At 43.1% G+C, this 15,865-nt stretch overlaps 1 protein-coding gene across 1 annotated transcript; it reads left to right on the forward strand.

The window, feature by feature from the left end:
- Window positions 1-4,364: 4,364 nt before the first annotated feature.
- On the forward strand, window positions 4,365-13,410 carry GLRX (glutaredoxin). The gene is made up of 2 exons (XM_007942545.1): window positions 4,365-4,571; window positions 13,297-13,410. The coding sequence occupies exons 1-2, from the start codon at window positions 4,365-4,367 to the stop codon at window positions 13,408-13,410; spliced, it is 321 nt and encodes a 106-aa protein (XP_007940736.1).
- Window positions 13,411-15,865: the final 2,455 nt, after the last annotated feature.

The raw sequence follows: 15,865 nt of genomic DNA on the forward strand, positions 1-15,865 counted from the left end.
GTAGTGATACTGTCTCGGAAACCCAAGGAGGGGTCGCTATGAGTCAGATCCGACTCGAGGGCACATAACAACAACAACAAAGGTATGAAGGGTTGGGTTTTGGGTGAAGGGATCTCACCACCATCAGAAAGAAAAGCCAGGAGTGGAGCATGTCCTTTGGACCCAAGATTCCTGTGCCGAAACCTCCTCTATCCAGAAGACAGAGAGCTGGGACACCAGAGATGGTGAGAGATGGTGGGAAGCAGTGGCAAAGAAATTGCAGCAGTGGAGGTAGCAGAACAAAGGGAACAGCACAGGGCAGAGTGGTGAGCTTTCTGGCCCATGGGGTGAGAAAACTGAGAGCATTTGGGCAGAAGGCTTGCTGGTAGAGTGGGGTGCCTTTAGGGACTTATCCATGAAGTCATGCTTGCTGACCAACAGAGTGAAAAAACTGAGTGCCTTCAGGCAGGAAGCTTACTGGTAGAGTGAGGTGCCTCTAGGGTTTTGTTGGCAAAGCTAAAAGAGCTTTGTAACACATACCTGAGCAGGGAATAGGTCAAGGGGCCTCGGGCGCTAAGAGGTCAAGGGCCAGAGAGGTGTGCCTACAGGTACCGCTGAGAAGCTGTCCTGATCAAAGAACTCTATCCTGAGTCATTCCTGATCCTGAATTGTAACCTGTTACTTCCCTAATAAACTCCACAATCTTGAGTATTGTCTCTGATTTCTGTATAGCCATTGAAATGAATTATCAGATTTAGTAGACAAGTAGAGAGTGCTGTGAGAGGGATGGTTAGTGTCAGAATTGGTAAAATGGCATGTCTGATCTCCACCTCATAGGAATCAGCTTTGAGCTGTTGATCTTGAACTCTTCTCCCACCCCCTTGTGAAGTTAGAGGAGGCCAGACACCTCTCATAACATTTTTACACTTTCCAAATCCCCCACTGGGGATACCTGCTGGGTCCCATCTCCTGATGGGAGATGGGAAACCTTCTACAAACCTTCATGGAGCCAAAGCAGCAAGGTGTTCTATTCTCTGAATTCTTCCCTGAGCCAAAGCCACATCATTTCCAAGAAATAGGGAGAACACCCCCTTTTGCCATCTGTTTATATTCTATGTCTCACATAATCCCTCATCGGGCCTCATGAAAATGTCATCTTCAGATTGTGGCCTGTGGTCATCTGTCCTAACACCTCTGGCAATAATCCCTGGGACTGAGCTGTGGGGCAGACAAGCCCTCTTTTATCCCAGGTACCCAAACTACTACTATCCCTAACCTTCAGGTCGCACTACGCAAAACATCTCCTTTGGGACTTTCACAGCACCAGTTTTATCAAAAACTCCACACACAGACTTCTGTGTTAAGCTCTATTGGGACAGATTTGTGATTTAGCAATTTAGAGGCTATAGCTGATATTACCCAAAAGAGTTTCAGCAGAATGGTAGACACTGAGGTCAGGTTGCAGTGAGATGAGGAGAGAATGGGAGTTGAATAAAGTACAGATAGCAAAAACAATAGCAAGGTTTATGAAGCTCAGCTGTTAAGGGGAGGACATAGGCACGAAAGCAAATCAAAAGAAATGAAAGATAGTTGTGATAATTTTTAACCTGAGAAAGCTTGGACATAGTTATACACTGAAGGAAATGAGCCAAAGGAAAGGGAAGAGGCTAACATCAGACTCTGAGAAGAAAAAGACTCTGGAGGAATAGCTAGGGATAAGGTGTACTGACGAACCACATTGTTGTTATGTTGTCAGTTGTTGTCAAGTTGGCTCTGATTCATAGTGGCCTTATGTATGTTGTCACTGTTGTTGTTATGTGCTGTCAAGTTGGACCCGACTCATAGCAACCCCTTGTTGGGTTTCCGAGGCAGTATCATATCACTATGGAAGTAGATCGCCCAACCTTCCTTCTGAGGAGTGGCTGCTGGGTTTGAACCACCAGCTTTCTGGTTAGCAGTCAAGTGCCTTAGGCACTATGCTACCAGAGCTCCTGACCTTATGTATAACAATACAAAATTTTGCCTGGTCCTGCCCCATCTTTACAATTGGTATGTTTGAGTCCATTTTTGCAGTTATTGTATCAATCCATCTCATGAGGGTTTCCCTCCTTTTCACTGACCCTTTATTTTACCAAATACAATTGGTCTTTATTGATGATACGTCCAATGTAAGATAGTCAAAGTCTTCCCATCCTCCAGCTATGGGCCATGTAAACACAAGGGAGGCAGCCTTCTGGGTAGGAGGAGACTGGCTACAGAAGTTTGAGCTGAAGGGACAAAAAGAAGAACCAGTGATTCTGTTATTTCAAAAAAAAAAAAAACTCACTGCCATCCAGTAGGTCCAACTCATGGTGACCCCTCCTTGGGTTTCTGGGGCAGTATTTCTATGGACATAAATTGCCCAGTCTTCCTTGGAGGAGTGGCTGGTGGGTTTGAACCTCCAGGCTTCTGGTTAGCAGTCAAATGCCTTAGGCAAATTCAGGAGGGAAGTAAAGTTTTGAGTCAAGTAGCCTCAAGCCCTCACAATAAATTGTCTCCAGCTTCTCAGCCCTAACACATTCTTTTTGCTGACAGAGCTCCCATTAGAGTCTGGGTTTCTTCTATTGCTATTTTAATTTTAGTAACAAGTAGAGTCACAGTAAAAAGCTGCTTCTGGAGTCAATTTTCTTTCTTTCTCTAAATCACATTATGCTTGAGATTCCACAGATAGGATGATGGTAGTGTCCAGCTCTGGCCCTCCCCCACCTCCCTGGAGATACTCCAGTTTTAGTATAAAATTTCACAGGAAAAAAAAATGGTCCACTTTTAAAGGAAATGGTTTTTCCTTGACTTAACTGTTTTTATTTGACTTACCCCATGTAGAAGGGGTGAAGATCACACCTAAGAAGAGAAGACTTTGCTCCACCATTAGGGAAAATGGGCACCTTGGGGAAGAACGTCACATTTTCTAGTCTTACAGCCCCTGCCTTGTGTCCTATAAAACCTGCATTGACTGTGATAGCTAAGTTATTACACTACATCCACTTATTAACAATGGTAACAGAAAGGCTATGTTAGAATTTGCTTCCATAGAAAACTGCTATTCAAGGGTTACAAACTTAAATGCTTATAGAGCGAAGTTGTTGTTGTTGTTGTTGTTATGTGCTGTCAAGTCAGACCAGACTCATAGCGACTCCTCCTTGGGTTTCCGAGACAGTATCACTATGGAAGTAGATTGCCCCATCTTCCTTCCCAGGAGTGGCTGGTAGGTTTGAACCGCCAGCCTTCTTGTTAGCAGTCAAGTGTCTTAGGCACTACTCTACCAGAGGGATCCTAAAACAAGGCTTCAGACTGGTTCATTCTGGTTCTACCCTCTGCTGAGAATTTGCATTTCTATCCCAGATACACTGAATCGGAATCTACAGTTTAACAAGATCCCCAGGTGATTCTAACAGATCTTGTTAAAACATAGATTATGATTGAGAATATTTGAGGGGAGAAGGCAAATTCTCAGGAGGGTGTTGAATCAGAATGAGGTTTGGAAGCCCTGTCTCAAAGCCAGGGGCCAGCCAGGTGGTAGGGCCCAAGGCAAACTGGAGCTGGCTGTCTGTCCAGTCCAAAGGGAACAACTGCTACTCAGCTCCAGCTGCTGCCATTAAAGAATGCAAACTCAACATTGCCGGACCCGATTTTTCATTACTATTATTTTCTTTATTGTAAAAATATATATAATACAACACTTGCCAATTCGACATTTTTTCACATGTACAATTCATTGACACCAGCCACCTCAACTACGTTGTACAACCTCACCAATATTTGCTATCAGACTTGTCTTTTCAGAGAAGTTGCAGGTTCAGATTCTTTGGTGAAATCTCCAGATCTCTAAATATTGTGAACACATTCCATTAAAACAACAACACCCACTTCACATAGTCACAATTTTTATTTCACTTCCTCTAAAGAGATTTCAAAACATTTTGTTTCTTCAATGATCCTGTTTGTGCTTCAGTTTTAAAAACTGTGTTTCCAAAAGGGGAAAAAAAAAATTTTGAGCTCACTGTCTTCAGAGACCCATCCTGAGTGTGGTCTGTGCACTTTATGCTCTTCTCCAGAGGGTGATTTAATTCTAATCTCTGCCAAAGGGCAGATCTGACAACAGCATGGACACCTTGAGCAGAGCTATTGGTAATTAAACAGCAAGCACGCTCTCAGGCATATCCACCTAGTGAATCACACCAGCCTGAAATGACTTTGGGGCGGTCCCTTTAAAACCAAGCACACTACCAAGCAAACTCCTCCTCCAGGGAGGTTCCTTTAAAGGGAGGCCAGCTGGCTGAGCTGCTGGTTTATACTCGAGCAATACCTGCAATTGAGGGGTCCTAGAGAGACAGCAGCTTGTCAGCATGGCTCAACAGTTTGTCAACAGCAGAATCCACCCTGGGAAGGTGGTCGTGTTCATCAAGCCCACCTGCCCCTACTGCAGACAGACCCAAGAGATTCTCAGCCAGTTGCCTTTCAAACAAGGGCTCTTGGAATTTGTTGATATCACAGCCACTACTGACATGAATGCGATTCAGGATTATCTCCAGCAACTCACAGGAGCCAGAACAGTGAGTCTGGGGTTCTATTTGAAAAGACGGGAAAAGGTTTCGGATTCCTTTTTTGTCAGGTTTGTAAATGGGGACGCCTGTGCCTTTCTCTAGGAAGAGGCTAAGTCTCCGTCATTCCAGGCGTCAGGAGGGCTGTGCGCAGTGGAGGAGGGCGTCTGAGAGAAGACATTGCTTTCTTGAATGTGCTGCTGGACTGTAGCCTGCAGCCCTCACAATTCAGAGAAGGGGGCACAGCTGATGTGTATGGTGTGCTCAGGGACAGTAGACAGCAGCACTTAACCAGGAGTCATTTCAGGAGTTATCTGAAGTCCTTGTTCAAGCGCTACTGTGAAATGACAGCTTTCAGCTTACAGGCCTAGGAGTGAGAGGAAAGGGTGGAAGGTGCCTGGGGTGGTCTGTACTTTTTGCTTCTCAACAAAGGAGTCATGGGCTAGTTCCTTCTGTGTTCACATGGCCCAATGGGACTTGCTGACCTTCAGTCTTTGCTCCAGACTTCCTTTATCCATAACCTAATTTGCTCATTCTTCTCTTGCCTAACTTCTTTCACTAGGAAAAAAAAAAATTAAACGGGCCCATTATTTGCCCCTTGCTGAACTGTGGGTTGTTTCTAGGGCTGTCATCACGGGAAGGGGCACTTTGTGTTCTGGCCTCTCACAGTGGCTTGCTGTGTGTTCCTAGTAAATTCACCATCTTTGTGATCCTCAGGGACCTCAGCTGCAAGACCAGATAAGGGTTGGTGACCTCTATGTCCCCTTTGCTACAAGTGGACCATGGGACCTCCTAAGAACTATCTGAAAAGCCTTCTTCCCCAGAGCCCATGCTTTCTGGTGGGAGAGCCAGTCACCTGAATCTGTTTTGGATGAGAGATGGTCCCACCAGCTCGCCTAAGTTCCCTTTCAGGAAGGACATTTTAAAGCATAGTGTTTCCAGTTCTAGTTTGACTGAAGTTTTATTAACACATTGGAGGTTGCTTCTCCTCTCCTTCGCAGTCAGAACTCAGCATTTGCAGAGTGGGGCTAAATGTGTTACCTTTTTGTTCTGGTTACCTAGTGCTGCTCTGACAAGAATATACTACAAATGGGATGGCCTTAACAAACAGGCATTTATTCTCTCACAGTTTGGAGGCTTTAAGTCCAAGTTCCAAGTGCCAGGCTCTAGGGGCTCCATGAAAGCCCCTCAACCTTGGGCTTCAGCTCTGCTTCTTGCTCCCAGCCCACTGAATCTAGAGGCATCTCTTCACTCAGGCAGCTACTGGCTGCTGAGGCTAACAAGTCCGAGGTTGACAAATAAAATGGCACAGTCCCGATGTTCCCAAACCACACAGCAGGCCATTAACTCAAGTCCAATGTAAGTCCCAAGGTTGGCAGAGCATGGCAGGCTGCTAAACAATGGCACAGCTACACGCAGGGTCCAAGCGTGCCACAGGCTAGAGACCATTTCCAAAGCTGTTTCTTATATACAGGAAGCAGACCACATACCCAAAGCTGCTACTCAGCTGCTCCAATAAATTCCACCATGGAGTTAACTACCAATATCACCATGGGGAATCACTATATTCAGCTGCCCAGCCACTCAATCAGTTCTAGCCAAGTTGACACACAAACTTAACTACCACACTTATTGTTGTCAGGGCCCCAGCTGTGAACTAAGAAATCTAGTCCCTGCTAGGTCCTGAAGCAAAGGACACAGTGACAAAGAGACTCCAACTGCCTAACCCAGGTCCCAAGAGAAAAAGAGCAGTGCAGTTACTGCCATAACTCCCCGTGGCTTGCATCAGAGGTTCCTCTCAGCTGGTGATTCTCAAACTTTGCTGCACATTAGAATCACTAGGGATTTTTTTTTTTTTTTAATCTGATGCCCAAGTCACATCCCATACCAATTAAATCAAAATCTGGAGGCAGGGGCCATGCAGGTGCAGTTTTTAAAGATCCTCAGGTGATTCCAATTTGCAAAAAGTTTGGGACCCACTGTTTTCAGCCTAAAGAGCTCTGGTGGTGCAGTGCCAAAGGCATTTCACTGCTAACCAGAAGGTTGGTGGTTCAAACCCACCAGCCACTCCATGGAAGGAAGACCGGGCAATCTACTTCTGTGAAGATTTACCACCTCAGAAACCCAAAGGGGGTCTCTATGAGTCGGAATCAACTCGATGGCAGTGGGTTTGGTTTTGGTTTTTTGGTTTTCAGTCTTGCAGCATTCTGCTTTCCAGCGAAAAGACAATCCACTTCATGCATTCATTCAACAGATATTTTTAAGCACTTACCATATAAGAGGGAGACCTGGTGGTGTAGTGCCTAAGGCATTTGACTGCTAACCAGAAGGCTGGTGGTTCAAACCCACTAGCCACTCCTCGGAAGGAAGATTGGTCAATCTACTTCCATAGTGATACTGCCTCAGAAACCCAAGGGCGAGGTCTCTATGAGTCAGATCCAACTTGAGGGCAGTGAGTTTGGTTTTTGGTCATTATGTAAGGACTAAGGTGCTCTGGTGGTGTAATTGTTAAGGCATTTGGCTGCTGACCCAAAGATCAATGCACCAGCTGCTCTGCAGAAGAAAAATGGAGCAGTCTGCTTCTGTAGAGATTTACAGCCTTGGACACCCAATGGGGGTTGCTGTGTGTTGGAATCAATTTGATGGCAGTGAGTTTGGTTTTTTGATTTATATAAGGACTATGTAAGCACCTGTTGTGTACAGTATTCTCTGTAACCAGAGAATACTAGAAAGATGTTTGCCTGTGTTTTATTGATTATGCAAAAGCATTCTTCTGTGTAGATCATAACAAATTATTGATAATATTGTGAAGAATAGGAATTACAGAACACTTAACTGTGCTCATTTGGAACCTGTACATAGATCAGGAGGCAGTCATTTGACCAGAACAAGTGGAAACTGGTTTAAAATCAGGAAAGGTGTGCATCAGACTGGTATCCTATCACCATACTTATTCAATCTGTATGCTGAGCATTTAATTCAAGAAGCTGGACTATATGAAGAAGAACACCACATCAAGATTGGAGGAAGGCTCATTAACAACCTGTGACATGCAGATGACACAATCTTGCTTATTGAAAATGAAGAGGACTTGAAGTATTTACTGATGAAGATTAAAGACTTCAGCCTTCAGTGGATTACACCTGAACATAAAAGTCTTCACAACTGGACCAATAAGCAATATGATAATAAACAATAAAATTTGAAGTTGTCAAGGATTTAATTTTACCTGGTTCCAAAATCAGTGCCAATGGAAGCAACAGTCAAAAAAAAAAAAAAAAAATCAAACAACCCCTTAGAATAACCAACCATGGGATATCAGAAGGACAGTATTTGCATAGGGAGATAGCTCAGAGGGCAGGAATACATCGGAAAGGACACAGGAAAAAGGTAGCCACAGGGAGGAAGTGGGAAGAGAGCTGTTAAATTGTAGGGATTGCAATCAATGTCATGAAACAAAATGCATATTGATTGTTGAATGGAAAAAAAAATTTTCTGTAAACTTTTCACCCAAATCACAATTTTAAAAAATAGATAAAAGGACCAAAGAAGAACTGATACATTTGAATTATGGTTTTGGTGAAGAATACTGAAAATACTATGGACTGCCAGAAAAATAAGCAAATCTGTCCCGAGAGAAGTACAAGCAGAATGCTTCTTAGAAATGAGGGTGGTGAGAATTGGTCTCACATTCTTTGGACATGTTATCAGGAGGGACCAGTCTCTGGAGGACAACATCATGCTTGGTAAAGTAGAGGGCAGAGAAAGAGAGGAAGAACAAGATGGATTGACACAGTTGCTGCAATAATGGGCTCAAACATAGCAAGGACTGTGAGTGTGGCCCAGGACTGGGCAGTATTTCATTGTGTTGTACACAGGGTCGTATAAGTCAGAACCAACCCGACGGCACCTAACAACATGCATTGAATGGATTTCCACTCATGGTGACCTGTTAATGCCTCCAATGCCAATTATAAATTTATAATTTTATACTATGCACATTCTGCTGGGGGGTATAAATAAAATAGTGTGTTGGAAGATGATTAGTGATACACGCTAAGGAGAAGAGTAAGAAAAGGAGGTGGGGAGTAGGTAGCAGGGTAAAATGGTAAATGGAGCCTACAGGGCTTCATAAGAAGGCAGTATGTGAGTACTATAAAGGAAGTGATCGAAAGGAAGATGGGGCAATCTACTTCCGTAGTAATACTGCCTTGGAAACTCGACAGCACATAACAACAACAACATAAAGGAAGTAAAGGAGCAAAGCATGCAGAAATTTAGAGGTAGAACATTCCAGGCAGATGTAACTGCAAGTGCAAAGGCCTTGTGGTAGAAGTTTGTCAGGCACACAGAAGAGCAAGGAGGTTTGTGTGGCTGGACCATTGTGAGCTAGTTGGAAAGTATGAAGAGATGAAGCCTGGGAAATAATGAGGGTAATTTGGGAAGGGCCTTTCAAACTATTGTAATTTTTTTTTCTTTTTTTGAGAATATATTGTATTGTTGTTTATTTCCACTTCTAGGGTAAATAACTGTTTTCTGGTAGTTATTTTTGGGATGAACACTGCCTGGCATTGTCATTATGCAAAAATTGGTGTTATGCATAAATGGAGGATGACCACATCAGATCACAAAATAGATGCTGACTACATCATTACAAACACTAAGAATCATGGCCTAGCAAGTTGACATATAACCTGACCCATCACTGCCAGCATTACGGTCACCTCATGCCTTGGCATTTGTTACTGCCAGACGTACACCATTAATGCACAAAATAGGTAGTAGATTTTTCACTGTTGTCATAAATACGAAATGTCAAAAAATGAGATAGTTAATAAGTGAGGAATAGATGTACTATGGCTGTGTCAGATGTATCTTAGTCCTCAAAGTGTATCTTTTCTTTTTAACATTTTGAAATGTCTTTTGTAGCAGATTTGCCCAAGGCAATACATGGTTTGATTTCTTGACTGCTGTTTCCCTGGACATTAATTGTGGATCCAAGTAAACTGAAATCCTTGACAACTTCAGTATTTTCTTCATTTATCATGATGTTGCTTTTTGGCTCAGTTATAAGGATTTTTGTTTTCTTTATACTGAGGTATAATTCATACTGAAGACTGTAGTCCTTGATCTTTATCAGTAGGTGCTTCAAGTCCTCTTACTGTAAGACCTTTGCCTTGTAATCAGTATGAGATGAGATGCCACTAAAGCATTTTGAGCAAAGGAGTGACCTGACCTGATTACATTTTTAAAGTGTCACTTCAGTGGCCATAGGGAGAAGAGACTACAGGAGGGCCAGGGTGAGGGTGGTAGCTGGGAGACACTGGAGGTTATAGCACTAATCCAGATGAGAGATGATAGTAGCTTATGCCATGGGGTAGCCAAGGAGGTGGTGAAAAATGTTGGGAACTAGTTTAAGTAAGTAAGTAAGTAACCCTGGAGTGCAGAAGACACTGCTGAGGCTGGGGCCTAGGGGAATCTACTCCAGGAGACTAAGGGCTCCAATACTAATCAACTTGTGTGTTTGTGGTGGCAGTACTGTTTCCTGTCTTTGACAGTAACCAGCTCCCAAGTTCCGCAGGGGGTGGGGGATGGGAAGTAGTAGTGAAGGGGTATATTTCTTTCTCCAGCTGAATCAACAGTGCCTCTGTGGCCTCTGTGTTTCCTGTTTCATCATTCAGCCCCTGTACTGTCCTACACAGCCTGTTGTTCAGCTCCCTTAAGGTGAGGGAAACCAGTGTGCTTTAAGGTGGTTTTGCTGTCCTCAGCCTAGAGTGTGGGCTTGAGGACCTTTCATTCTCCAAAAACCAGTTTCTTTGCCAGATGGTGTGCATAAAACTCAGCCCTGGAGACAGCCTGATTATGTTTCAGGGCCTATCTCAGGCAGCTGGGGATGGCTATCAGGCTGTGGGTTTTTAAAACCTCAGCTACCCTGCGAGGAATAAATGGCTGCTTAATCTAAACCAAGGAGCCCTGGTGGCATAACAGTTAAACACTTGGCTGCTAACTGAAAGGTTGGCAGTTCAAAATCACTCAGTGGCTCTGTGGAAGACAGACCTGGCAATCTGCTTCTGTAAAGAATACAGCCAAGAAAAACAAATGGAGCAGTTCTACTCTGTCACATGGGATTGCTAGAAGTAGAAATCGACTCTATGGCACCCAATAACAATCTAAAGCAGGGGTTGTCAAAGTGTGACCCCCTGGACGAGCAGCTTCAGCATCATCTGGGAACTAGACAGAAGTGCAAATTCTTGGGCCCAAACCCAGATCTACTCAATCAAATTCTAGGAGGTTGGGAGTTGGGGACAGAAATCTGTATGTTAAGGTCCACAGGTGATGCTGATGCATGCTCAAGGTTGAGAACCATTGATGATCAGAGGACTCTGCCCTTCAGAGCATCCTCACCCACAACTTAACTCAAAGGTAGAGAGAGCTGAACCTCCCACACCCTGGCCAAAAGTGAAGATGTGACAGGCCTTAGAAGTATAACCATTCCCTACTTATCAACGTGGTTAAGTTCCAAAGAGCAGGTCATTATGTGAAAATCGGCATTATGCGAAAATGGAGGATGACTACATCATTACATAAACTGCCAGATTACATTATTATATAACTGCCAAATCACTGAGAATCATGGCCCAGCCAAGTTGACATATAACCTTAACCATCACAGCCATTATTCTCACCTGGTGCCTCAGTGTTCATTACAGCTGATGTATATCATGAATGCTCAAAATAGTCAGTTTTCTTTTTTTTACTATTGTCACTTTGTCTGGCCTACTTTGGCCATGTTGTCAGAAGAGACCATTCCCTTGAGAAGGATATCATGCTTGGTAAAGTGGAGGGTCAACAAAAAAGGGGAAGGCCCTCAACGAGATGGATCGACACAGTGGCTACAATTACGGACGCAGGTATAGCAAGGATTGTGAGGCTGGCACAGGACTGGGCAGTGTTTCATTCTGTTGTACGTAGGGTTGCTATGAATCAGAGCTGAGAATGGCACCTAACAATAACAACAAAAATTGTCATAATGCAAAATGCTGGATAATGTGATAGTCAATAAGTGAGGAGTAGGTGTAGTGACAATTGCTCAATTCTTTATGAAAATATGGACATTCAGAAATGAATAAATAACTTCCTTGTTTAAGTTCAGATGATTTTTATTTAGTTAGACAATGACTTCAACTACAGCTGTTCAAGTTGAAAAAAGCAACGATGCATTGATGGTGTTTTGCATTTGCAAAGCCTCCCACAGTCTGGTGGTATAGGTGGGAGAGGCAGCATGTCTGTGACTAAACATGACATTACCACACACAAACAGTTTCAGAACTGAGTCCTGGGTGTTCTTTCCCTCTCTTTGGGCATAGGAAGTAGCCATGGAAGTTTGATAGGGGATTTCTTTAATTTTTGGTCTTTATTTTTAAAGCCCATTTTCACTGGGGCTGCCTTCTTGATAAAAATATTATTGAAACTTATTTGGAATAATTCAGCCCTTTTTCTCATCTCTTCTGTTCTTTAAAAAACTCACTTGAATTATTTAAGCCTTCTGAGGAAAATTAAAAGCTTTAAAAATATTCTTACTGCTTTTTGTCTTTCAGCTCTCCCACCCCTTCTGGTATGTTCCTAGTGTTGAAAACTGCTTGCTTGTGATTAGTCAGGTGTTCTATACTGTTTATTTCTACACTGATTATTAGTGTTTGTATAACACTCTGGGCCTAGAAATTGGCCTTCAATGAGGGGACTTCCTCCTCCCTCAGTATTCCAAAAGCCCTGTGGCATTTTGCAATGAGTCTGTACACAGCAGCAGGGAGGTAGGGTTGAGTGTGACTTGGAGATGAACTCACGTACCAGATGAAATCATGCATCAGTCTGGCTTGCCTTGCCAGGTATGAAGCCAGAGCAGATGAATGTTCTTGGTCCCAGAGCTGTAGCATTAAACATCTTATGATGAACCAGGGATTAAGGATGAGATTCAGAGACCACCATCTGTTGCCTTGGTTGAAGACAGAGATAATTTGTGTTTTAACAACTGAAGACATGACAATAAATTATAAACCTAAAAATCAGGGACAGGGACTTTTCTCATTGTATTTAGAAATGAATTCATGGTTGCTGTGCCTCAGCTTAATAGCTCAGGTGTGGTCACAGCAGCAGAGAAATCACAACTTAATCAGGGTGGCCCAGCTGCAGCTAACCAAAATTCTTTCCAAGAAACTTGTTCCTTGCTGTATGGAGTGAATTTTCTCAGTAAATTTTCACCCAAATCACAATTTAAAAAAAAAGAAAAGAAAAAGAAACTTCTTGTTTTAGAGTGAGATTTCTAAATCACTTTGACAAGTTGGACCATCTCATGCACAGTACATTCAATTTGAAAAATAAGCTGGCTTAAAAACATTCTTCAACAAATAATTTTACTCTTATAACAGTAAGTATTTGTTTCAAAAGGAAGGTACATGTGAGGAGGTTATACAGTGATTTGAAAAGTTACCGGTCATAGAAAATATTTGAAGAAGGATAAAATATTCTTTCTACTAGCAGTGTCTGTCCAGTAGAGCATGGAGGGAATCCACCTGGAAGTTGTCGTTCCTCCCAACTCCTTCTGGACTTCCTATGCCTCTCCCTTTGGCTCTTTTGTCCTTACGCAGGGAGCCCGGCCCAGGGGTTATGGGGAAAATCTTTCTTTCTAATCTACTAATAATTACATTCTTTAAATATCCTGGTTGGTTTGTTTTTCTAGGTGCCTCGGGTTTTTATGGGTACTGACTGTATAGGTGGCTGCTCCGATCTAATAACTATGCAAAAGAATGGGGAGCTGTTGAAGCGTCTAGAGGAGATGGGAGTTCTACAATAATTTACAGGTGAGTAACAAGTGGGAAGGAGCCCTGGCAGCACAATGGTTAATCACTTGGCTGCTAACTGAAAGGTTAGTAGTTCAAACTCACCAGCTGCTCTGGGAGAAAGATCTGACAGTCTGCTTCTATAAAGATTTACAGCCTTAGAAACCCTATGAGGTAGTTCTACTCTGTCCTTCAGGGTCAACTGTGAGTTGTAATTGACTCAACAGCAATGAGTAGGATAGGTAGGTAACAGATGGGACATGGGGCCAGCAATAGTAGGAGACAGTGGAATTCTGCTGCCATGTTTAATTATACTCCAAGAAGGTATTCTGGCTAGGAAACAGTGACATCAGTCATTTATGAATTTTGCATTTTACAAAGGGATTGATTGTGTCAGTGGGAGAAGTCTTTTCCTTTAACGTTCATTGAACAAATATTTATTGGGCACCTACATAGTGCCCAAGGCACTTGACTGCTGACCAGAAGGCTGGCGATTCAAATCCACCAGCCACTCCTCGGAAGGAAGATGAGACAGTCTACTTCCGAAGTGATATTGCCTCAGAAACCCAAGGAGGGATCGCTGTGGGTCAGGTCTGACTCGAGGGCACATCACAACAACAAACAGTATATGCCAAGCACTGGGGATACAGTAATGAGAAAACAAAAAAACCTTGGAACTTACATTCTAGAGAGGTTGACAGATCAAAAATAAATAAGCAAATAATTCCTGAAAAAATAGAATTATGTGATAGAATATGGAAGGAATCACGGAGCACATTTAGCAAAGATGATGGAGAGCCTTTCTCACTGGTGAACTGAGACCTGGTTGACAAGAAGGAGGCAGCCAAGTAAACACAAAGCAGAAGAGCTTCCTAGGCAGAGGGAACAGCAAGTGCGAAGGCCTAAGGTGGTAAACAAGTACGAGATGTTCAAGGAAAAGCAAGCAAGCAAGAGCAGATCAAGCAAAGTTCAGTGAAGAGGAACAGTGGGCAGAGGCCAGAGCACCCAGGCCTTGTAGTCTATGATAAGCAATCGGGATTCCTCTTAAGTGCAATGGAAAAATAAAGGTACTTTTGCTTTACCTGTATGTACATGTAAAATCACCCCAATCTGTGTGGCTCCCCAAATGTTAAAACAAAAATTTACTAAAATTACTAACCTAAAGGAGATCATTGGCTGAATGGAAAACTGTAGGTGATGGACTCTTTTGAAGGAATGAAGACAGAACTGAAGTCTAATGACCTCCCCCAGCCCCTTGCTCTCCAGCACTATTTAGTGCCAGCATAGTGGCTAAGGCACTTGACTGCTAACCACAAGGCTGGTGGTTCAAACCCACCAGCCACTCCTCGGAAGAAAGATGGGGCAATCTACTTCTGTAGTGATACTGCCTCAGAAACCCAAGGAGGGATAACTATGAGTCGGGTCTGGCTTGATGGCACATAACAACAACAGAAGCTTCTAAGTAGACCAGTTCCACTGACATCATGTGCAGAGAAGTTCAGGGCTTTGATGGTAAGGAATAAATTTATGGTTCATTAATCAAAATGTTCTTTGAGGAGTATCTATTGCCCAATAATTAATGTTAACTTAACCTTTCAGCAATGAGTGCACATAGTTTGTGATGCTTACTCAAAATAACAACAGATGTTTTAAAACAGATTAGGGGGAAAAAGAATGAGTCCTGAAATAAAATACAATCCCTGAAATAAAGTGACTATTATAAACCTAATCACAGTTCTACAACATCATCACAGCAGGCGGACACTCTTTTGGGTTAGCTTTCTGGCATCACCCCATGTGCTAAATCACTCAAAACCCAATTAACTGCTATGCCAAATTTTCCCTATTCTGGACTTCTTTGAGCAATTTAGGTTTAGATTACGAATGGGAAAAAGTGAATCACTTTTCCTGGGATGAGGGGAAATGTTTCCCCAGTTACCTATTGGGTGTTAGCATCACCCACATTCATAAGTTCTACTTATTTGCCTTCTCCTTTTCCTTCAATTGAGTCCCTGGGTGGTGCAGACAGATGGTCAGCTGCTAACCAAATGGTTGGAGGTATGAGCCCACCAGGAGGCACCTTGGAAGAAAGGCCTGGAGATCTACATCCTCAAAACCAGACAGTGAGAACCCTGTGGAGCACAGTTCTGCTGTCTGACACAGGGCCGCCCTGAGTCAGAATCAGCTCCATGGCAACTGGCTTTGTGTGTGTGCCCTTTCGCATTATATCCTGTCAGTATTTTGCTGGCAACTACGTCTCAAGGCCACATGCAATAAATTGTGTCAAACAGCAAGAGTAACTGTTCTATAATGAAAAGGAAAAGGGGGGAAATCTGCCTTTCAAGAACATCTAATTCTGTTTCTTTCCTGACAGAGTGGACCTTGCCCTGATATCCCCTTGGGAGCTGGATAACATCACAAATGATGACAGCACTTCCTGGTGGATGGACGTGGGGCTGTTCTTTCCCA

Source organism: Orycteropus afer, unplaced genomic scaffold (genome assembly GCF_000298275.1).
Source record: "Orycteropus afer afer isolate SDZICR_OR568_19922 unplaced genomic scaffold, OryAfe1.0 scaffold00093, whole genome shotgun sequence".
Taxonomy (NCBI): Eukaryota; Metazoa; Chordata; class Mammalia; order Tubulidentata; family Orycteropodidae; genus Orycteropus; species Orycteropus afer.